At 33.2% G+C, this 24858-nt stretch overlaps 1 protein-coding gene, 1 long non-coding RNA gene and 1 pseudogene across 3 annotated transcripts; 2 read left to right on the forward strand and 1 right to left on the reverse strand.

Annotated features, from left to right (window-relative positions):
* Positions 1-5105, reverse strand: LOC129890273 (protein PELPK1-like; annotated as a pseudogene).
* A 5812-nt stretch (positions 5106-10917) lies between these two features.
* Positions 10918-14152, forward strand: LOC129890371 (uncharacterized). Of its 2 annotated transcripts, XR_008767011.1 has the most exons (4): positions 10918-12493; positions 12574-12610; positions 13203-13408; positions 13518-14152. It is a non-coding gene; the product is annotated as an uncharacterized LOC129890371 (long non-coding RNA). The 2 variants fall into 2 exon arrangements; XR_008767010.1 differs by having other exon boundaries at positions 10918-12610.
* Positions 14153-18905: 4753 nt separating this feature from the next.
* LOC129888906 (zinc finger protein CONSTANS-LIKE 4-like) lies at positions 18906-20925 on the forward strand. Its single transcript, XM_055963968.1, has 2 exons — positions 18906-19726; positions 20382-20925. Exons 1-2 carry the CDS (start codon positions 19013-19015, stop codon positions 20694-20696), a joined length of 1029 nt encoding a protein of 342 aa, XP_055819943.1. The 5' UTR covers positions 18906-19012; the 3' UTR covers positions 20697-20925.
* The last annotated feature ends 3933 nt before the right edge of the window (positions 20926-24858 follow it).

The following is a 24858-nucleotide window of genomic DNA, read 5'->3' on the forward strand; positions in this document are numbered from 1 at the left end:
TTAATAATATGGAGGAGGTGGTGATGGTTTCTTGTAGTAATTATTTTTAGGCAAAGAAGACACCTTGTATTCTTGTTCAGGTACTGAGGGTACCTTGTATTTATCTTTCGAAAGATATGGAACCTTTTTGTTGTTAACTTTTGAAATTGATGTCTTCTTGAAGTAATCATTCTTTGACAAAGATGGTGCTTTGTATTTCTGTTTAGGCACTAAGGGTACCTTTGGAACATATGAGACCTTCTTGTAGTCATCTTTTGGAACTGATGACTTCTTGTAGTAGTCATTCTTTGGTGAAGATGGAGCCCTGTATTCTTGTTTAGGCATTGAGGGCACTTTGTAGTAGTTATCTTTTGAAACTAATGGCACCTTCTTGTAATTATCTTCTAGAATTGATGACTTCTTGTAGTAGTCATTAGTTGGCGAAAGTGGCACATTGTATTCCTGTTTAGGCACTGAGGTCACCTTGTAGTAGTTACCTTCTGGAACTGATGGCACCTTCTTGTAGTTACCATCTGAAACTAATGATTTCTTATAGTAATCATTCTTCGACAGAAATGGCACATTATATTCCTGTTTAGGCACTGAGAGCACCTTGTAGTAGTTACCTTCTGGACCTGATGACACCTTCTTGTAATTACCTTCTGGAACGGAAGGTTTCTTGAAGTAGTCATTCTTTGAAAAAAATGGCACGTTGTATTCTTGTTTCGGCACGGAGGGTACCTTGTTTAGTTACCTTCTGGAACTGATGGCACCTTCTTGTAGTTACCTTCTGAAATTGATGACACCTTTTTGTAGTTACTTTCAGGAACTAATGACTTCTTGTAGTAATCATTCTTTAGCCAAAATGGCATTTTATATTTCTGTTTAGGCACATAGGACATTTTCTCATAGTTATCTTCCGAAATTGATGGTTTCTTGTAATAATCGTTTTTTGGCAAAAGATGACGCCTTGTATTCCTGTTAGGAATCGAGGGTACATTGTAATCGTTTTTGGACAATTGTGGAACTTCGTGGTTGTCTTGTGGTTTATATAGCCTAAATTAGGAAGGTGATCAGTTGATGATTTGGATGCTTAAATTAATCCAATCATTTTTTAGTTAATGTTGTTCCACTAATATCTTGAGATAATGGAAGGCCATGAACAAATCATACACCTTTGCTTGTCTCACTTATTTTATAAAAATTAAATCCAAACTTTTTGTTGACTTTCAAGAACATATTCTTGTTACATTTGTATACTAATGGCAAAAGGGGAAAAATAGATAAACTGCTTTGTGGATTTCCTGGAAAATTCTTTAATTTATGTTTCAACTTTCTTTTGATTCGGTAAAACACATTTAATTAAGAATCTTAACAGCAACAATATAGTTAAATGGGAGGAAATGGAACCTTGAATGGGAAAAATAAAGGTGCCATGTATGCACTCAACAATATTTTTGTAAAATAACTGTCGCAATTTGAAGTTGCTAAAGCCTTTAGTGGCTATCCATAAAATTTCCATCAAAAGTGCAGATTATAACGACAATTATTTAGTGACAATTATAATGGTGGCTAAATCCATTATGAAAAGGGCTTACTTGCACCTTTAGCATTCATTTTTTTTTGGCCAATAAATTCAATTAAATTGCCGCTAAAAATTCATAAACTTTATAGATAGATATTATTGTTGGTAAACACACTACTCTTAATTCATTCTATCATAATAAAGTCTTGCACATCATGTCGATTTAGTGGTATAAAATCTCTTTCAAAAAAATTAGAACACAGTTAAAGCAAGTTAGTCACAAATGCTTTCAGTAAATTAGTCAACTATCAAGCCAAACTATTGCTGGATCTTTGTTGCTTTATAAATTTATTGAGTTAATGATAAATAACACATCTGAACTATCATTTTTTTTAGAAGTTTCACAACTCCAACTATGAATTGTTCCCTTTTTCCTATCTGAACTATCATTATTTATGTATTAAAACATACTTCGAAATTGATTAGACCAACCATCAGTTGTTATCTTTTCCTACCTGAATTATTACAATTGTTACACAATGTATTCTTACTTTTTGGTATATAAAAGATTTCGTTTATTATCAAAAAATAACAATTTAAAAAATTCAAAAGGCATGAAAAAAATTCTAAATAAAGTAAAATTTGATTTACTCTCAAAATTTAAATTGTGTCACGTAATTTATGAATAAAAAAATATATAAAGTAGTACAAACAAGATATTGGGCCAATATGACCCAAAATGCTTAACAATTGAAATTACAATACAATTGAATCACTAAATTGGACAACGACTAGTGAGCTTCCATGGAAGAGAAATGTAAGTTAATTAGAATAACAAGTTTCTGTTGTGAATTTCTATCATTGATCTGAAATGATCTAAATTGTCTTGCTTCATTAATAAACTTCTAATCGAAACTCCTCGCTTGAGTCGTTAACTAACCGTAACTAGTTGACCTCCGAGTCGTAACACTTCACCATTTCTCCTGCTTAGCAAAAGAATTTAGTGATTGTGTTCTTCGAATCCACTTCAGGAAATACAACGGAGATTTTAAGATAAATTTTTTTTTTTGGTAATTGAACACATTAAAGTTGATGAAGAAGACATCGAGACAAAATTGAGATAGTTTAATAAGATTCTAGAATTATAAACTAAAAAGGAATTGAAATTAATACTTCAATGACATTAATTTTCCTAATATTTTATGATGGATTGTTTTCCACATAAACGAGCAAATTTAAAAACCTTTCTTCCAAGAAATTTACTTTGGAATATCATAACCAACATTCCTTACGTGAGATAGTTATTACTTGACATGTCGATTCAGAAATCTCACAAACTTATTTGAAAACGGATTATAAAAAAGACAACATCAATTGTCTATATTATTTAAATTTAAAAGTAAAACGAAGATGTCATGTTAGGAAGAAAAAGATATTATTTTTGATATTCAAGTATGATTATAGAAATGGCCCGGATCTGTGCGTAGCGACAACTTTAGTGCACCGGGCTGACCTTTTTTAAGTATGATTATAGAAATCTTACAAATCAATTGAAAAATACAATCTAATCTCGCCGGGCTGGCTTGTCCCTTCGATTGTGTATGAAATCTGGAAGGTGGAAGCACACTTTATCTCATCATATCAAATTGTTGTCAAGAACATGAATCAAGCTAGGATTTTCTAGATCATAGGCTTATTGGAAGGGTGAATACTAGGGTATAGTGGTGGAATTAAGAATAAGATCGTCTGTGAATGTGGGTAGTTGTGGAGATGTAGCTGGGTAAATTAGGAAGTAATGATATGAGTATATGAGATAAAAGGTTCAATAATTCTCTTTTTTTTTATTTTATATAATTTCATTATTGGATTCAAATCTAATACTACAAATCTTATAATAGATAAGGGACTGAGTATAGTTATGAGCTCCATATTTTTTTTTTTGAAGATTAGAAGGTAATGATGTGAATATATGAGATAAAAGCTTTAACATTTTCTATTTTTTTCCATTTCATTATTGGATTCAAATGTAATACTGTAAATCTTATAATTGATATTGATGTACAACAAGTTCGTTCGAGTGATAATCTTGTAGATTTATTCACAAAGGCATTATCAATATCAACTTTTGAGAAACTAATATATAAGCTTTCCAAAATATCAAATGAAGTTTTTCATCAAGGGGAGTAAAATACGTGCTGTACTCTTTTTCCCTTAACCAATGTGTTGTCCCACTGGATTTTTCTGGTAAGGTTATTAATGAGGAAGTATTCAAGGCGTATTATCAGATGTGTGTATTCTTTTTCCTTCACTAGGCTTTTTCTCACTGATTTTTTTCTAATAAGGTTTTAACGAGGCACATCTATGGGTGTTCGGGATATATATGTATATTATTTCTTGTAAAAATTTTAACGAGGCAGGGAAGTGTTAGGAAAGAACAAAGACTAGTGGGCTAGTGGATGTTCCACTTTTATTAGTGGGACCCACTAAATGGCAAATCGCCATTTCTATCTGAACAAACTCATACTGAGCTAACTTTGTTAAGATCCTTGTTGAACACAATGAAGAACAGAGGAGAGAAAGAAGAGAGAAGGAGAAGAGAGAAGAAGAGAAGAGGCGCTGAAGAGAGAAGAAAATATCTTCTCATTGTATTGTGTCTTGATTCTTTCATCAGTATACATGTATTAATACACATACACACTGTTAGTGAGTTTAACAACCAATCATTTACAACCAACTCACCTAACAACCTAACTAATTAGTTTTTAACAGATTCTAGTAAAAAGACTAAAAGACCCCTAGCTTATACTTCTTAACTTCTAACACTCCCCTTCAAGCTAGGTGGTGTAAATATGTTCAACACCCCTAGCTTGGATAAAAGATATTCATGCCGAGCTTTAGACAATTCTTTAGTTAGTATGTCCGTTGGTTGTTCTTGAGTTGGAAGGTAGTGTACTTGAATCAAGTCTTGTTGCAGCCTTTCTCTAATAAAGTGGCAATTTATTTCTATATGCTTTGTTCTTTCATGATACACTGGATTGGCAGCAATCTGAATCGCAGCTTTGCTATCACTATACACCTGCACTGGCATCTCTAATTCAGCCTCCACTTCTTTCAACAATCCCAACAGCCAGACCAACTCTGACACAATTGAGGCCACGCTTCTATATTCAACTTCAGCTGAACTTCTTGACACTGTGGACTGCTTCTTGGCCTTCCATGATATCAGTGACTTTCCAATCTTTATCATGTATCCAGTGATCGATTTCCTGGTTAGAGGGCAAGCAGCCCAGTCTGCATCACAATATGCACTAACCTGGTTGTCTGAGTGGCTTGAAAGTAGTATGCCCTGTCCAGGTTGTCTCTTTAAATACCTGAATACTCTTAGTGCAGCATCCATGTGAGATTTTTTAGGTTGATTTAGGAATTGACTCAATGTCTGAGTGCTGAAGGATATGTCTGGCCTTGTCATGTTGAGATACAATAGCTTACCTATAAGTCTTTGATATGATGACTGATCTGTCAATCGATCATCTGATTCTTCTTGCTTATTATTCACATGTTCATCATATTGTTTCGATGTCAATTTGATATTCACATTCATAGGGGTGCTTGCTGGTTTAGCTGCTGTCAGTCCCACTTCTGCTATGAGTTCAAGTGTGTACTTCCTCTAATGCATAAGTATCCCTTTTGTGGACCTTGTAAATTCAATTCCAAGAAAATATTTGAGCTCCCCTAAGTTTTTTATCTTGAAAGCCTTTTGTAAAGCTTTCTTAGTCTCTTCTATCAACTTCAAACAGCTGCCAGTGATCAATATGTCATCTACATACACAAGTACTATTGCAACTCATTCTTCTGATTTGTTGATGAACAAAGAGTAATCATATTGACTCTGTTTGAACTTCAGTCTTAGGAGAGCTTCAGTGAGTTTTTGATTCCACTGTCTTAGAGCCTGCTTGAGACCATACAAGGACTTTGTCAGTCTGCACACATTCTCCTCTTGACTGACAAAACCTTGAGAAAGTTGCATATATATTTTATTTGTCAAGTCTCCATGAAGGAAGGCATTAAAGACATCCATCTGATGGATGTGCCACTGTTTGGATGCTGCAATGGCTAGAACAGTCCTTACTGTAACCATTTTGACCACTGGAGAAAATATCTCTTTGTAATCAATCCCTTCCTGCTGGCTATACCCCTTTGCAACTAACCTGGCCTTAAACCTTTCTATCTCTCCTGTGGACTTATATTTAACTTTATAAATCCACCTGCACCCAATAGCCTTCTTGCCAGCAGGTAAAGGTGTAATCTCTCAGGTATGATTGCTCTTCAAAGCCTGGATTTTTGCCTGCATAACCTCAACCCATCTAGGATCTTTGGTAGCCTCTGCATAGTTGGTAGGTTCTATCACAGTGGAGGTAGCTGCAATGTAGCATTGATAAGAGGGGGACAAATGAGAATAAGTGGCATAGTTAGATAGAGAATAAGGAACTTCTTTGGATGCATTGAAGGAAATAAAGTCTTTCAGCCAGAGAGCGGGCTGTTTAGATCTTGTAGACTATCTAGAGACCTGTGAAACCACTAAAACAGGAGGCACCTCAGGGATAATGGTATCACAATGCACCTGTACATCAGGTAAAGTCTGGTTTACCTCATTCTCAACACCTATATGTACCCCTTCTGATATAGCAGCCTGGTCAGTACTTGGTGAGATCACAGGATCCAGTGGATGAAAATCTTGTGCAGTTACAATAGTCCCTTGCAGGGTATCTACAAACAGCTGTTGATGAGTAGACCTGTCATCTGTGGCAAATGAGAAGATATCCTCCCTAAATATAACATCCCTACTAACAAAAAAGGACCTGTTGAGCAAATCAAATAAGATGTACCCATTATGCACCTCAGAGTAGCTCATGTGGACAACAGACCTTGATCTGGACATGAGTTTATCATGTTCAGTGAGATTTTTTGCAAAAGACAAACAGCCAATTGTCCTCAAGTGAGATAGTACTGATTTTACACCATATAATCTTTCATAAGGAATTTTAAACTCAAGCACACTACTAGAAAGTCTGTTAATAAGATAAGTTGCAGCTAGTACACAGTGACTCCAGAACTTAATAGGAATTTTACCTTGAAATCTTAATGCTCTTGTGACTTCAAGTAAATATCCATGTTTCCTTTCAGCCACACCATTTTGTTGAGGAGTGTAAGGGCAAGATTTTTAATGTATGACACCTAGTTCTTTAAACAGACTGTCACAAACTGAGTTAACAAACTCTGTACCATTGTCAGATCTTATAATCTTGACTACTTTCCCAAACTAATTCTGAACATACTTCAAAAATATTGGAAGTGATACAGAAACATCTGATTTCTGTTTAAGTAAGAACAACCATGTCATTCTTGAAAAATCATCAACTATTGTAAAAAAGTACTTGTTGTCATCAAAGGTAGCTGTATTATAAGGTCCCCAAAGGTCAACATGCAACAATTCAAAGCAGTTATTACTTTTGATACTATTAGAAAGAAAAATAGATCTGGTTTGCTTTGCCATTGGACAGACTAAACACTTAGACACCTGTCACATAGTTTGTTTAGTCACAGTAAACATCTTAGCAAGTAATGTTGAAGAGACATGACCAAGTCTTTGATGCCATAACTCCATGTCTGTAGTTGAGTCTTTGACTTTGGGATGAACTGTATCAGCAACAAGAGCAGACTCCTTAGTATTGTTTTGAGATAGTTGTCTCCACAGCAGATAGAGGCCTTCTTCTTCTTTACCAACTTTCTTCACCTTCCTAGTGTAAAGCTCCTGGAAAACACAAAAATCAGGGAAGAAGGAGACTGAGCATCCTAATTCCTTTGTTATTTTGCTGACGAACATCAGATTATATTTGAACTCTGGTATGTAGAACACATTAGTAATAAGACTTCTAGTGGATAGACAACATGAACCAATGTGTGTTACTTGTGTGGTACCTCTATTTGGTAAAGATACCTCCTTAAGAATATCTAGCTTTAACACAGACTCCTTTTTCAGCATATCCAAATTAGATACCATGTGGTTTGTTGCACCTCTATCTACAATCCAGACATCACTATTTTTAGTGACAAACAATGCTTTACCTGCAATATTGGCCTGACTGCCATCAGATGCAGTAACTCTTGATTGTGACTGTTGACTCATCATTTTAAGGATTTGATCATACTGCTCTTTTGTGAATGTGCAGCCCTGAAGTAATTATTTGACATCCTTTTCAGCTTGACTAGTAGCAGTATTAGGTGTGGTGTCCTCAACTGTGTTATGCCGTGCTGTGATGTTCCTTCCCCATACTGATGCATCATGTACGTTGGTGTTTAATCCATAAGAAAAATGAGCATGAGCAGGATGCTGTGGTTGACTGGATAAGACAGTATCAACACACGCAGTGTTTGCACTTTGTACCTTCCTCTTAGACTTAAAGTCTGGTTGATAACCAACAACTTTGTAACAATATTCTTTAGTATGACCTCTACACTTACAAAAATCACAGATTAAAATTATATTTTTTTTGAACTTATAACTAGCACCTGAGCTACTCCCACCTTTAGAGTACATTGCTGCTGACTCTAAGATGGAAGAATTTAGGCCTAAATTATTGATGCCTGTGACCACAGATTTTTTACTTTCATCTCCTACAACCATAGCATAGGCTTGATTGATAGTTGGTAGTGGATCTATCATGAGAATCTGACTCCTAGCTTGGAGATACGAATCATTTAACCCCATTAGAAACTGGTATAACCTTTGTCTATTCATGTGACCAACAAAACTTCTGGATCTCTCACAGTTACAACAAGGTGCAGGCACTAATACTTCAAACTCATCCCACAAGGATTTTAGCTTTGTATAGTATACAGAAACTGGAGTTGTCCCCTGCTGCAGAGTTGCAATTTCTTTGTGCAGACTATAGGTCCTTGAACCATCTACTCTATCAAACCTCTCTTGTAGATCAGTCCACACGTCCATTGCACTTGAAGCAAATACAATTCCACTGAGCAGGCTTTTGGACACTGAATTCATCAGCCATGATAAAATAATAGCATTTACCCTTTCCTAGTGACTCCACAGTTCCTCACCATACATCTCCTTTCTGCATGTACCATCAACTAGCCCTAACTTATTTCTTCCTAGTAGAGCTAGTTTGATCGATCGACTCCATAAGGTGTAGTTCTCCACACCATGCAATTGAAATGAAATAATATCGATTCCACTTACATCTGTAGGACTAAGGAAAAGAGGATGGTTGTAGTCAATACCTTGCCCTTGCATTGAGTTGTTACTCGGATTGAGTTGAACTCGTTGAGCACTGTGACCTAGGATTTCTTCACCTGTCATTTTTCAAAAAGTTCTTTTTGATTTCTGTTGATGTAGAGAAAATCTGAGCTTCAAGCGAGCTTGGATCTCCAAATTGTTCTTAAAGCTTCGATGAATCTATGAATCTAACCAGATTCTTTGAGTCAACAACAACCAAAAGTAAAAATACCTCTCACAGTAATCACTGTGATAGCTCTGATACCATGAACAAACTCATACTGAGCTAACTTTGTTAAGATCCTTGTTGAACACAATGAAGAACAGAGGAGAGAAATAAGAGAGAAGGAGAAGAGAGAAGAAGAGAAGAGGCGCTGAAGAGAGAAGAAAATATCTTCTCATTGTATTGTGTCTTGATTCTTTCATCAGTATACATGTATTAATACACATACACACTGTTAGTGAGTTTAACAACCAATCAGTTACAACCAATTCACCTAACAACCTAACTAATTAGTTTTTAACAGATTCTAGTAAAAAGACTAAAAGACCCCTAGCTTATACTTCTTAACTTCTAACACTATCTTACTTATCATCTGATTTTCTCGACCATAAATAGCCTTGAAAATCAGAGAATGCATATACACAGATATACAAATTCTTCCTATGTCTCTCTTTTCTCTTATTCTCTCATTAATTTATAAGTTAATTTGTTTTATAACAAATCCTTCTTTGTCACAAACGGCTAGGGGTGCTTATCGGGCGGATCAGACGGATTATTATGCTTAACGGTTTGACTTAACGGTTATCGACTTTTAAAAGTACTAATCCACTAGCCAACCTATAAGATATCGATTGGTTCGGTATCGGATTAGCAATTATCGGACGGTTATCGGGCGGTGTATCGGTGGTATGGTAACATGTAAAGGAAAGACAAACAACAAAAAGTAGTCAAATGAAAATGACATACACAAGGGTTGCCAACAAATTCTTAAACACTGAATGAAATCAATTCAAATAAATTAAAGAAAATTAACTGTGAACCAAGTGGAGCAGCAATACAAATCCAACGTTGTTAAAAAAAACATCACATATATTCATATATCTTAAATGCAGAAACAAAAGCTAATCTAAATAGATCACCAACACGTGATTTTTAGAAGATAAAATGATAGAAAATAATATCATGAAATAATGAAGGACAAGATCAGTGAGAAACCAATAATAAAAGAATAAAGACAATTTAACAATGCATAACTTATTTGAAGATTAAAATAAATTAGTAAACTAGTCACTGAAAATAGACTTGGACAAAAATAATAAAATTAAACTATAACAAATATAATCCAGAATATCTAGATAAACACAAATCTTAGAAAATAAATACATATTTATAATATCTACCAAACGAAAAAAAAAGAATTTAGAAAGAAGATACCTGACCCATCTGGTTGTTTTGTGGTGTAACAGGCACGGGTGGGCAGCAACGGCGCATAGCCTGTTGTTCGCCGGAGTTTGGAGCCACAACGTTTCTGTTGACATCTTGGAGACCAATCAATGCTCAAGCAACATCAAACTAGTTTAAATTATTTCAAGCCACCATGGCAGTCAAGAAGAGTACACAGTATACACAACTTAACACTACACTAAGCTTTGAGAGAGAATGAGAGAATAGAGATGAGACAGAGGGCAACTGGCAAAGTGGCACTCTGAATCTTTTATACTCTTATTTAGGTTTAGGGAAAATTATGTTTAGTAATTAGTTGCTGAGTATACTTTAAATGGGCTTGGCCTGTTTAATTAAATGAGTTTGGCCTACTGAGGCTTATTTTAGATTTATAAATTATAATTATCATACATATTTTATATGTTTAGGGATAAAAATATAGTAAAATATAATAAATTCTTAACGGGTTAACGGTTTACCCAATAACAAAATTGAGTAATCCGTTCCCCACACCGATAAGTCGTTAATTATAAAATTTAAATTCATTCCCCACCCGTTAATCCGATAACTCAATACCAATAAGCCAATAAGGCAATTTTGCGGTTGGGTTATCGATAGCGGACGATTTTGAACAGCCCTACGGCTAAATTTTCTCTAGCGACATCTAGACAACTGTGGTCTATAACAGTCCTTTCTCTTCTGCATCTCTCTTGTCCTGGCAATTTCTCCATGGCAGCGCTTTAAATTTCACTTGGTGCTTCTCAAGCTTTTCACAATATCTACTCTCAGCTCTTTTGAAAATGAAAAGATTATCTATGGTAAACTAATTTTTTCACAATGTCTAGACAACAATGGGGAGTAGTGTGGGCAACATTGCCATTCTGCTCAATCACAAAAGTTCTTCCAACCTAATTCTATAAGCTTCTGTTTGTCTCTTTTGTTCCACACTCTCCACTTCTCGATACTTTCCCAGCTTAGTTCTGCCGATTCAGCTAAAGTTCACACCTAATCTCCATCCACGAACGACGTTGTAAAATGTTGGATGGAATCAACATCCATTTATCCTTCTGGCGACTCCAACACGACCTATTTCAGAGCCATCGCTGTCTGCGGCGACACAATCACACATAGAAACAATAGTACAGAGGAGCGCTCCATTTTCGATACGGTGTTTCAATAATTTGTTCTCCAGAGAGATTTAAAAGATTGATGCAGAGCCGCTGGGAAGCGTGATTACGCAAGGCTGCCGTCTCCGCCCTTTGGTTCACAAGGACGATTTAATATTGCAGCCCTTCCAAGGCGAACAAATAGACGCAAAGCTGAAGGAAGCTCAATGAGTTACTTTCTATTTTCTAAGCTACACAAATTTAACTATGACTAGCTGTTTTTGTGGCAAAGAATTCTTTTAAGAACCCTAAAAATAGTACAAGTGTGATTTAAGCTTTTACTTGTAGTGATTTTGATGCTGTAGAAGACCTAGGATTGTTGGAATGGTGGCAAAATGTTTGATAATATGCCAGACCTGCCTATGATCACTGATCTTATCGATCTAATATCTCCATATTCTACCACAACTGTATGTTTAGTCAATTGCTATGTATTCACAAATGAATTTGAGGTATTAATACTCATGTTTATTAACAATAACAATTTTGTATGAATGAAAAGCTTTGAGAGGATAATAATTCTTAATTCAATATTACACACACAAAAAAAAAAAAAAAAAAGCAAAAAGAGGAATGTATCTATAAGTTTTTGTGGACAATCGCACGGTTGAAGTCACAGTTCTGATGCTCTACCTATAGACATGGATGAACATGATTCTCCCTTTGAGGGTGAATTATTGTCTTTAACAAGATAAGATTATTAACGATTTTTATGCTGGAACTATGTTTGATAAAAAAAGTGTCATCATTATACGTGCATGGAAGTCGGTTTTTTTCTTCATCCAAATTCCTCTCTTTGCGTCATTGCTTCTCTTATACCAAATATAATTTTCGATTATATCTCCTCATCTTACTTGGAGTGTTGCTGCAATTTTCAGGTAATTCTTTTTTAACTCTTCTCTATTCATCTTCAATTTTCTATTTCCCCTTCATCTTTTCTTCTTCCTGTGTTTGAATCAGTTCGTATTTGCTCATATGACGGATATGTTTCTATGGGTTCATGAAGTTTTGATCTTTTTTTTTTTATTATGAAGATATGGGTCAAAAAGGGATTGTTGTAAGCAAAGGAGAAAACGAAGATAGTAGGGTTTCTATTCTCCTTTATTTCCCAATACTAGGTTCACATAGAGGAATCAAAGGTAACACTCCAATTTTCTTGCAGAGCTAAGTGGATCACCTACTGTGTTCAAGTCAATGAGGTCTGCCTCCAATCTCCATTTACTATTCTTTTTATGTAATTACTTGTTCATGATCCACTTTAGAGAATACCTAATGAGTTAAATGATCACGTATGTTCCTGTGAATAGAAGTGCTCCTGTTATTATAACAAGGTTAGTTTAACATAGTTGCTAAGACACTATACCTTACAGTAAAAAATTTCAAATCAAGCTCTAATGCAATTTCAGCCCTTAGGCACTACATTCTTTTTTTTGTCATAACCAAAGCTTAGCAAAACTCATCCAAAAAGATAGATTTTTCTGAAAAATCCTAAATGATGCAACAGTTAATTTTGTTCTGATATATAGATACTATGGAGTGTAGTCCAAATCATATCTATTCGAGCACCAATTTTTAAAGCAAAAGGGAAGTGAGTTTTGCCTACAAGAAGTATAGAGCTTTCTTTAACTGGTTTTAATTTTCATTATCTTACAAATCACAAGTTTCATCCTTGTAGAATCCTTTCTTGCAAATTTTCTTCCCAGTGAACCAAATACTGGAACTTCTTATTAATTACTAGCTTCTTTCTTTGACATTTAAGGCAGAGCTTAATGTAGTTCAACTTCCTTGTAGATACTAAATGATGCAGCCTTATTAAAGCAGCTAAAAGGGAAATAGAGGAACTACGCATGAAACTTCAGATGATTGTCTTGTCTCTCAAAATTCATATTCATAAGTTGCATAAATATATCGAATATGGGATGAAACCTCTTACATAGGGATCACATTTCGAGGTGCTTGAGCAAGAGATACTGAAACTCAAAAATGACCTATTGAAGGTAATTATTATTACTATTTTTTTTTGTTTTTGTAAGAGTAGTAGATTGATCTTATCTTGCATTGACATAGCTCATTACTACTTATTCTTCATTCATCGGTATGAATTAGAGCGAGAGAAGCTTGCCATGTAATTGGAGGAGGAGAGAAGATCGAAGGAAGAACGAGAGCAATGCATCATTGAGCAACAGAAAAAAATTCATTATCTTATAATCTTGTATCTGTCTCAGACTCTAATGGGCATGCCACACAGGTAAAATATGTGAATTCAGCTGCTGTGAACTTCCTTAGACTATCTTGTCTCTTTGAATGGTGCTCTTTTGGCTGGTAACATGTCAATGTTAAGCTTTGTTTGATCATCTTGTATGTGCCTATCTCTCTTTTCGCTGATGTTATTATCTATGTATAAAAATCGTATGTTTATATTTATTTGAGTTGTGTTTTACCTATGAAATGTGCCTTTAAAGTTGAAATCATATCACCATATAGCCATACTAAATAGTATTAAACTTATAGTTGGCTGGAATTTTTTTAGAAGAATATTCATTGGAATAGAAAAGTTACTGCAATGATGAGGAGGAGTTATAATAATGATCACACATCTGAAAATATATGTACTGACAAAAAAGCTAGACGACATGAGTTATTTAGACTAATACCACCCAAGAGAAAAAATGTCTTTTTAGCTCGACAATGAGCAAACAGAGCTGAATTAAAAAGACGCCATCTGCTCAACGACTCTGTAGCTTAGATTCATACTATTAGCTAACTAGGTTGATAAGCTATCGTGCATTTCATTTCAATTCTTTTTTATTATGTTATCATGTAGTTTTATCATCTTACTTAGAGAATTCCTTACTTACGTGTTTGGAAGATGGGTAAATGCGCTTGAACATTGGAGTTCTCTCTTTTTAGTTTCATAGAGATAGCAGGGACTGAGAAGTCTCATCACCCTAATATCCTTATAGTAGTAAAATCAAAACTATAATATTAACAAGCTATGTGGTACGAACTCTCCAAAATTGTTGCCGCATCCATGTTGAATTCTCCAAAATGCACTACTTTTGGAGTATCCAACGTGCACCCGTTGACATTATTGAAGAGTCTGAGTGATATAGTTAACAAAGACCCTTGAACTCAAAGATCGAATAACAAGATAATATTCTAAAATCTGAGTTGTGCTATTAAAAACTCAACACATAACAATAGAGATGATAGAGTAAAGGGTATATTTGCTGCAAAACTCTATCTATAACCATACAACCAAGAAGGGTACTTCAACTAAGCTGTCAACATATGTATCCATTTAAAAGCACCCAAACAAGAGACATAAAACATATTTTGGTAAAGATCTGATAAAATTCAGTAGCAACAGGAAGCCATAGTTCACAAAAGCTTAACTCGGAGGGGGGTGTAGGATGATCTGGTGAAACAGTATCAGTAGCCATCTATAGATATTGATGATAGCAAAGAATCCAAATAAATGATCTTTCTTCAACTGATAAATTCAATAGATTAAAGAAAGAAAAAAAAAAGGGTAGACGGGGAAGGAAAAAAATGATATGGGTGGCATTCTCAAATCAATACAAAAGAAGTAGAGAATGAACTCACATAAACTCCAATCTAATGGCTTAATAGTAACAACAAAAGAAAATTAAGATCATGTCCCCCTAATCGATTATTTCGAGCTTGATTATTTTTTACAAATTTGAATGAAAATGTTATTAGGTTGAAATGGTTGATGATTCAGGGAATATCATCTTCTTTTTTTTCAAGCTTGAACCAATATCATTTGAAGGTATCTTATATACATTGAGTAAGTGTGATTCTCTTTTGCAATGTCTGTATGAACTAAATCTCAGGTCTGTCAATAGTATTTCATCATGACATATTATTACTTTTTGTAATTCAGTTAGTCACTCACAAAGATGAAAACACTAACTTTTGTGGATCAATAGATATAGTGTGCTCAAGTTGAAGAGTAGTGAACATGTTGGTGGAGATTTTGTAAATTTCTAAATGTATGCTCCCTCCCTACAAAGTCATGGTATTTCACAACTATATTTGTACCTAGGGTAAAGACTGCTCAGAGTAGAGTTCAAATGCAAGAACAAAAGCCATAAACACGTATAGGTTTAGAATTTAGAAACTTCTTTATACATGCAACTTAGAGCTCACTAAGATTGTTGATCATTATAAGAGCTTTTGACTTACTTATTACGCCTATTTTTATTTTTTGTCTTATGTAATTTTATGTTTAAAAATGTTTATTATGTTACTTGGTTTATCTAAGCTTTTCAAAAAGAAGCCCTGAGTGTTTCTCAAATAAGTCACTAAGCTTTTCAAAAAGAAGTTAAAAGTTTCATTTATAAGGCCACGTGAAGAGTAATTTATTTTTTCTTGTGAAAGCATGGATCTTCCTAGTGCTTGATTATTTTTCTAATTAAATTTTGGTAAATGACACGTCTTCGTAAGTTTCAAATTAAATCTTCTATTGTCTCATTCATTGTTATAGACATATATGTTAATTTTGTCTGCACTTATTTTGATAATTATGATCAGTGTATGATCTTCCCTTTTGATTCTGCCTTTGGATCCTCTCGATTTCTTACATAAGATTAGTGTGTTAAATATATTGTACATGATAAATTGCTTTTATCTATTGAGTAGTGTTAGTTTTGGTTGTGCTTGATACTTGTTTCAATGGTGGTAGCTCAAGTAAGTTATTTTTAAGAAAAAACCACGGATACCTGACCAAAGAAAACGTAAGATGAAGTTCAGAGTGATACGAGAGACACATTTTGATATCTTCAATTGGTTGAATGATTTTGTATGTGAAAATGATATAGCTTTACACATTTTTGTCTCTATACAAATAGAACATTTTGTTTCTCTACCATTTATTCTTAGGATAACTTTATCTGCTTAGCACCAAAATCATGTAAATTCTTGCAGCTGTGCTATTTTCTAATTTTTTGGTTTTAAAGGAATGACATCTCATTTCATTTCACGTGATAAATGCACATTTTATCTAAATTATCGTTGCCTTGACATTCACCCATCAGGTTATCCACAACACATGAAAACAAATTGCTTAATTTATGTTCTTTAATTTCATTATTTGAGGAAAACGTGAGAAGAATCCATCGACTTTCCTGTTGGGCCCATACTTATCTAGTAATATAAATAGATTGGTTAGCAACTTATGACATTTTATGTGTCAAATTTTTATCTTCTAGAATTTGGCCGTTACATTGTGATAATAACACTACAATAAAATTAATTATATCGACAATAACTGTGTACATTAATAAAAAGTGCTAAAGTCTTTTTTGATATTAGTTAATTGTCATTGAATTCAACGTCGATATAAATTTTAGGGGCATTTAGAAAGAGTTTCAAAATGTAATCGACACTAGTAATTACCTCTAAAAATATATATTTAGCGGCAATTAAGCTTAGTGTAGTGTAACTTTAACAATATAAAATTGTTTATGGTAATTTTCCTAGATTTAATGAACACTTCTGTGAATTTGGTTTCTGATAGCTATGTACCTATTATGATTCATAATAGAAGCTTGTTTTGATTTAAATATAACCTATTCAAGACACAAACTATTCAATATAAGAAAACTTCTCTCAACAACATCATTAAATAGGACAAATTATTTTGCATATATTTTGTACTTATATTTTTGAATAATTAATTAGATTAAATCACATTAGATGTTATATTTAAATAATAAAAAAAGCACTTCCTTACTTCACAAGAGCTAGGGAGCTTGCATTTTTGTACAAATTATATAGAAGTGTTCGTTAAATCTAAGAGAATTATCACGAAATTATTTAACATCATTTTTGTATAAAGGGAAAAGGGTTTAAAATGCCCTTAAATTATCGGAAATGAACAAAAATGTCTTTTATTTATAGTTTGGTCTAAAAATGTCATTTCCTTCAATACTTTGATCCAGAAATACCTTATTGTTATTAATGGATCAAAATACCTCTATTATTACAAAATGAGTCAAAAATGTTGAATAAATAAAAATAAGAATCAAACTTCTCTCAAAATGCCCCTACTGTTCAAATAAGAATCAAACTTCTCTCAAAAATCTTCCTACAAAGTAATTTTTGTTTTCATCAAACTATCCAAAAAAAATTAATAGAACCCAATGATGTGTATAGGAAGGGAATTTCTAAATTCGTTATTATTCTAGCACCCAATGACATCTACAATATTTCGGGAAAAAATAATTAGGTTAAAATTGTAACGATATTTGTTTTCGATAAAAAAATATCCCCTCTAATCCATATTAACTGAATTTCTAAGGTAATGTACACATATTAAGAAAAGTATTCAATGAAAAAATTTGAATCATATTTTTCTCTATCATCCTTTTGTTTAATCAACCTCATAAATATGATTAAATGTGAAATCATAAATACAAATAGTTCTTTATTGGAGTATAATTTTATAAGTAATGTAGTTTAACACCTAGAAAATTATAAAACTTCATTAATACAAAGGGTAAACATGAAAAAATATTCAAATATTTCTCTTGAATTTTGAACAATTCAATTATTTTAAACAATGAAAAAAACTTTAAATATTCAGTTAATATGAAATAGAGGAAGTAATATTATCTAGTAAGAAACGCTGTAAGTGTGAACATATATATATATACCTGATAAAATTGAATTGTTGTTTACTCTTGAATCAATCATTTCGGATTTAATAAATTAGAAATCATTTAAAGTGAATTTTTTTAATCAGAAATATCTCCAAAAGTTTATCGAATATCGAGATATACTTTAACTATGAGTTGTTCTTATTTATATTTCAAATAGAAAATGAAAATAATTAATAATTGAGATTTATTTTAATAAATATTAATGATAGCTTAATTATTTAAAAAAAAAAAACACATACGCGTGATAATTAAGCATGAAATTCAAAACACTAAAATACTCTAAGCGTATATGCTGGCTCCTACCTTAAATACCCAATAACACCTTTGTGTCAAACTGCACACGGCTCTTTTCTTCGTTCCTCACCTTCACCAACCCAACAACCTATCTATTCATAAACGATAATTTATGACATTATTTCTACCTTAATTAAAGATTTCAGGATTGAGTCTGGAGTATGATAGTAGCGCTTTTCTCCGAATAAGCTTTTATATGGTACAAATTTGAATTAATTGACTATATTGCTCGAACATTTCAAAAATTATTAATTTGTGCGATTCATATTTTTCCAAAGTGAAGTATTTTGAAGAACTTGACACGGTAAAAAGTCTGTACAACTTAGTTAGTCGGATTTTAATATTGGTATCAAACATGGACGGAATTTTTTGTTTAAGAAAACTAGACAACTTCGTATTTACTGATATTAATTAACTCCTACCTAAATTTGGCTAAGACTAGTACACATGTCATCTTCTAATTCGTCCATCTCAGATTTCCTTCCTCCCTATTAAGATAAAACTTTGCTGAATAATAAAGCAACAAAACACTCTACACGAAGCTAAAAATCAATCCTCCATTATTGCAATTTTAGTGAGAGAAACTTAAAATTAGAGAGAGAAAGTAACAAAGTAACACTAATGGTGGCGGAGAGCTGGAGCACGACGGCGAAACGCTGTGACGCCTGCAAAACGACGCCGTCCACGGTGTTCTGCAAGGCTGACATGGCTTTTCTCTGCTTACCATGCGACTCCAAAATCCACGCGGCGAATAAGCTCGCGTCGAGACACGCGCGCGTCTGGGTCTGCGAAGTGTGCGAGCACGCGCCGGCGAGCGTCACGTGCAAAGCTGACGCCGCCGCACTCTGCGTCACTTGCGACCAAGACATCCACTCCGCCAACCCGTTAGCTGGACGCCACGAGCGGTTCCCAATAGTTCCATTCTACGACTCCGCCTCCGCCGAGTCTCGATCTGCTGCTGCGGATCACGAGCACGAAGAAGAGGAGACAGAGGAAGAAGAGGCGGAGGCGGAGTCATGGCTGCTTCAAGTGCCGAGTAATAATACTCAAGGAATTGAGTATAAATCGGCGGAGTATTTGTTTAGCGATGCAGATCCGTATGTAGAAATGGATATTATTGCAGATCAGAAACCATGTAGTACTACTAATATTGTTCAACTTCATCATAATCATCAAGAGTATAAGGAAGATTGTGTTGTGCCTCATGTAATGAACAAAAATGAGATCCAATTACAAGGCCAAGTTGTTGATGGATACCCGACTTATGAAATTGATTTTTCTTCTGGATCTAAATCTTTCATGTACCACTTCAGTACTCAATCCATTAGCCAAAGTGTATGTCCTCTTCTTTCTCTTCAACTTCACTTCTTAACTCTTCATTTTATTGCTTTAACATATAGTTTATTGCTTATAAACTATTACCAGATATTTTTGATAGACTCTCAAGAAAAGAAAAAAAAAAAACCTACAGAGATTAGCAAAAATTGTTAGAGAAGACTTTTAATATGCAAAATCATCATTTTTATTAAGAGGATGATCAACATATAGAGAAATAAATATAATACCAATTCAAGAAGATTCGATATTTATATAATAAATGTAATTTTAACTCACTTTAGAAATAGGGACTTGTACCACTATGAGATAATAAGAAATTTGTGTTACAAAATATTATGACTTCCCCCTCCCCCATCTTTACCGAATTAGCTCAAAATACAATGCATTGTAGTAAACAAATTATTATTAATATCTTTTTCCTGAAAATAATTACTAAACATTTTTTAATGAAAAATTTCAATAACAAGAATAGCGACTTTATATACTCCTATAACATTATTCTTCAAAGTGAAGGAGGTTCGTATGAATCCATTGCGACCCCGGCCAAGCACATAACTTATATCTTATTTGTTCAAACTAATTTTACTGTCAAGTATATAAAAGTTAAACAATTATCTATATGTCCTAATGAAATATTGTGTTATTTGAACAGGTCTCTTCATCAGAAGTGGGAGTTGTGCCTGACCATAACACAATGACGGATGTATCAAACACGTTCGTTAAAAACTCCGTCGTTAATGGATTACCTAACCCGGTTTCAAGTTCAGACAGAGAAGCAAGAGTATTAAGGTATAGAGAAAAGAGAAAGAATCGAAAATTCGAGAAGACAATACGATATGCATCTAGAAAGGCCTACGCTGAGACTCGACCGCGAATCAAAGGGAGATTTGCTAAACGTACGGAGAACGATGTGGGAGACTCCCTCGTCGCCTCCGACGCTTCATACGGCGTCGTTCCATCGTTTTGATAATTTTAAAAAGTATTTCTTTTCATGTTGTTGTTGCTAATGAAGGAGGAGTAGCTAGTACTATATTATGTGTACATATTTTATTTTATTTTTGGTTTATTTGGTACAATTTCCCCTTCTACTTTTATTTGTTTTGTAATGTAATGAGCTTTTCTTATTTTATAAAGAAAATTAGCTCTATGGAAACTGATTAACCATATGGTATTAAAAAGCTCTCGTGTTGCTTCAATCTTTTTATTACTTTAATTTGGTGTGTGTTTGGTACAAGGAAATATTTTTGTAGAAATTGTTTTGTTGGAAAAAATACTTACTTTTTAGTTTTTGTTATGTAAACAAAAAAAAAATGTAATCTAACAAAACACTAGATGCAAGGGCATATGCACATGGAAGGGTGTGGATTCACATGCACCCATCCTCTCCTTCTTTATCCATGTATAGCACTACTTTTCTAATAAAATTCTTAAATTTGTATAGATGAACTCATGAATAAGTTAGCACTTTAGTGTATTGGTTAAGTATGTACAAATAGGAATTGCACAACCTGTAGTTTTGAGATTCGAATTCCTTTGTCTACATTAATATTTTTAATTAATACAACTAATAAGTGCTCCTTTTAATAATGGTACCACTCTAACTAGAGGAGTGGGATATATGGGGTGGAAAGTAGGGCTTATGCGGTGGCGGGAGTGGGATGGTCACATAGTAGGGGTTGGGTTTGTTGGGTGATCGGAGAGAATATAATAAATATAGAATGTCATTTATTTTATTTTTGTCATTTTAAAAAACAAAGAACTTATTTTTTCTGCTTCTAAAGGAAGTAATTTTTTTTTATTTTTAAAGTGCTTGTTTTTCTAAAAAAACATATTTTTCAAAAATTTGTCGCAATCAAATATGTGAAAAGAAGAAAAAAAATTAAAAAAAATATTTTTCCTCCATACCAAACACACCCTTTAAAATTTAAAGTATTGAATTAAGATGAACCCAATATTGATACATTATATCTGCCCCAGCTTTTACACACACATTTACTATTTAAATAATGGTTAAGTAATACTCCATCTGTTTACTTTTACTAATCACATTTTAACTTGACATACCCATTAAGAAAATAATTGGTTATTTAATTTGTTAAACTATAATTTTCATCTAGTAGACATAGCTAACAAAGAGTGATGAGTTTAATTTTCCAAAATGACAATTAAGTAAATGTGGTGCCTGATCAAGCAAGTGTTTTTCTAGAAAGAAGATGAGTGCGGTCGAGACTGAAGTGAGCTGCAGAGCAACATAATTGTATGTTAAATGTGATCAATAGATGCTTGAAAAGTAGCTGAAGTGTTCTTCCTAAAGCCAAGTCAATAAGCAAGGCTGTCTGATTGCCGCAAATTATTACGGGAGTTGCTTAAAAACTGCTGCAAATTAATTGTGGCAGTCATAACTATGGAAGTCAAGAAAATCATAACTACGGAAGTCAAGGATGGATTTGAGTCTTTTAATGGTTGGGTTTGAGTCTTTTAATTGATATGGGTGGAGTGAGTGCTTATGTGGAGATCCTATGTGGCGTAAATTAATACACATGGGTTGCCATATCTCATTCGGTCAAATGGAGGTGTAGAAGTGAGTCAATAATATAACGGAAATGGTACTTTTGAGTCAGAATATAATTTAAAAATATATATGCTCTATTTCAAATAATTGAAAAGTAATTTTGACGCTTTTCCTTTTTTTGGAATATACCGTAAGAAAAGTAGTCCAGGGGAAATTGATGGGTCGATCAAATTGTGTAAAGGAAAATAGTAGATTTAGGCCGTTTGGATTTTAGTGAAAAGTTGCTTAGCGTATGCTTTTTCTTTACACTCTACACAAATATAAGATAGTCATACTCCACTTTAATTTGAGAATATTATAGTTCTCTGAAATATAATAAGTAGCCAGTCTATGGCACAAACATGTACAACTCCTTTTTTTGGAAACAGGCCCTCAATGCCTTTATATTTATGATATTACCTACCCTTTTGATAAAAAAAAAAAACAAAAAAAAAAAACTCTTAGCATGGTTTTAATTTATTTGTTTTGATGGAGGATGAATTAATGCGGCATATCTAAGAAAAGGTGCAATGATGTATGGTATTAATAGATGACATAATATTAATTGACGAGACACATGATAGAGTTAATAATAGATTGAAAATTTTGAGGCAGAATCTGGAGTCTAAAGAGTTTAGGTTGAGTACGATTAAAATATAGTAGTTGGAGTGCAAGTTCAGTGACGTAACTCACAAGACAAATGTCGAGTAGAATTGATACACAACTCATCTCCAAGAGAGAAAGTTTCAAGTATGTTCGATCGATAATTCAAAAAAAATGTCAAAATTGACAATGATATTACACATCACATTAGAGCTGACATGAATAAATGAAATGTAGGCTTGCATATGGTGTCTTGTGCGATAAGAACGTGCTATCAAAATTTAACGACAAGTTTTATAAAGTGATGATTGTTATACCACTATGTTGTATGAGGGAAATGTTGGGCGATCAAGAATTCGCATGTCTAGAAGATAAAAGTAGCAAAAATAAAGATGCTAAGATAAATGTGTGGCTATACTAGGCAAGATAGAATTAGAATCACAAAGATATCAGGACAAAGCAGGAATGACCTCCATGGTGAATAAGATGAGGGAAACAAAACTAGAATGGTTATGACATGTGGAGAAGAAGATGCACAAATGCCCCGTAAAAGTGTGAGAAGTTAACTATGATGGATCTGAAGAAACACAAAGGTAGGTCAAGGCATATTGAGGAAATGTGACTATATATAGGACATGTTTCATTTAGACACAATGAACATAAAATTTTTGTGAACATAAAATTCACACTAGTCAATATCTAGGATGATATTAAAAGTCACACCCACACACGGTTTACGTAACACTTTAGTCCCTTTCAGCAAGCTACTCACCAGAGTAATAAAGAAAAAAGGGAGAGAGAAAATAAAAATAAATTATAGTAATAAAATCAATTTCTTGGTCCATCTTTAATATCAAAATCTAAAAGCTTATTGGTGGAATAGATTTCCTTATATCCTGAACTTTCCAGGTGGACGCTTTTGCAAAACCCACCTTTGCCTCATCTAAGGCCAAGGGAACACTATAAATCCTCAAAAAAAAAAAAAAAAAAAAAAGCCCAAGGGTGGACGCGTGAGAACAGAAGGTCGGTAATATAGGATTTTTTCGATTTTAATTTACGTGATACTGTTTGATTTTATACAAATTTTGAAAAAGAAAAAAGTTTTTTGAAATTTGGTTTTTAAAAAATTTAAATTCTTTTGTGGGCATAAATCATTTCATTAGAATAAAATGAAAATTTTAAAATTGAGTTATTTTTAATTATAGAATGATAACATTTTTTTTAGGACAAACTAAAAGAAAAAGGAAAAATAACACTTGTACTCCAAAAAAGAAAAATATTTACTCTTAAATACCTCATTACTTTCATACCCCTTTTTTATTTTAAAATGACATAAATTTATTATAAAATTCGTGTACTGACTGACATGAGCACTCATCCTACATGATACCAATAGGATATCAATATACCTACGGAGTATCACAGATAATTAAGTTTAATCATCTATGATAACGATATGATATCAATATAACGACGGAGTATCACAAAGAATATATTTTCTACTAATTTAGAATTTAATAAATAAAATTATGATTTTAATAATTTTCTCTGAATTATTTTATTTTTATTTCTTAAAAAAAAGCTCAATCTTATATGATACCGGTAGAGTATCAATATATCGACGGAGTATAATGAATTAAGCTCAATCCTATATGATACTGATAAGGTATCAATATACTGATGGAATATCACAGAGGATTATTTCATAGCAGTGATGCTGATGCCAGCATGATGTTATGCGCGAAATTAAAAAAAGAAAATGGGGTAAGAAGATAAATAGTTTGGACCAAGAGTTTATTAAAAATAAATAATTTGAGTTAAGTCTAATTTAAATAAATAGTTTCATAATTAAAACTATTTTATATAATTTTCACTAAAAAAATGTGCCTCATAATTACAAATAAAGATTACAAAGCAAATAAAACAAAAGAAGTAAATATAGAAACTGATATATTATTTCAATTCAAACTAATAT

The sequence above is a fragment of the Solanum dulcamara genome, chromosome 5 (genome assembly GCF_947179165.1).
Source record: "Solanum dulcamara chromosome 5, daSolDulc1.2, whole genome shotgun sequence".
NCBI classification, from domain to species: Eukaryota; Viridiplantae; Streptophyta; class Magnoliopsida; order Solanales; family Solanaceae; genus Solanum; species Solanum dulcamara.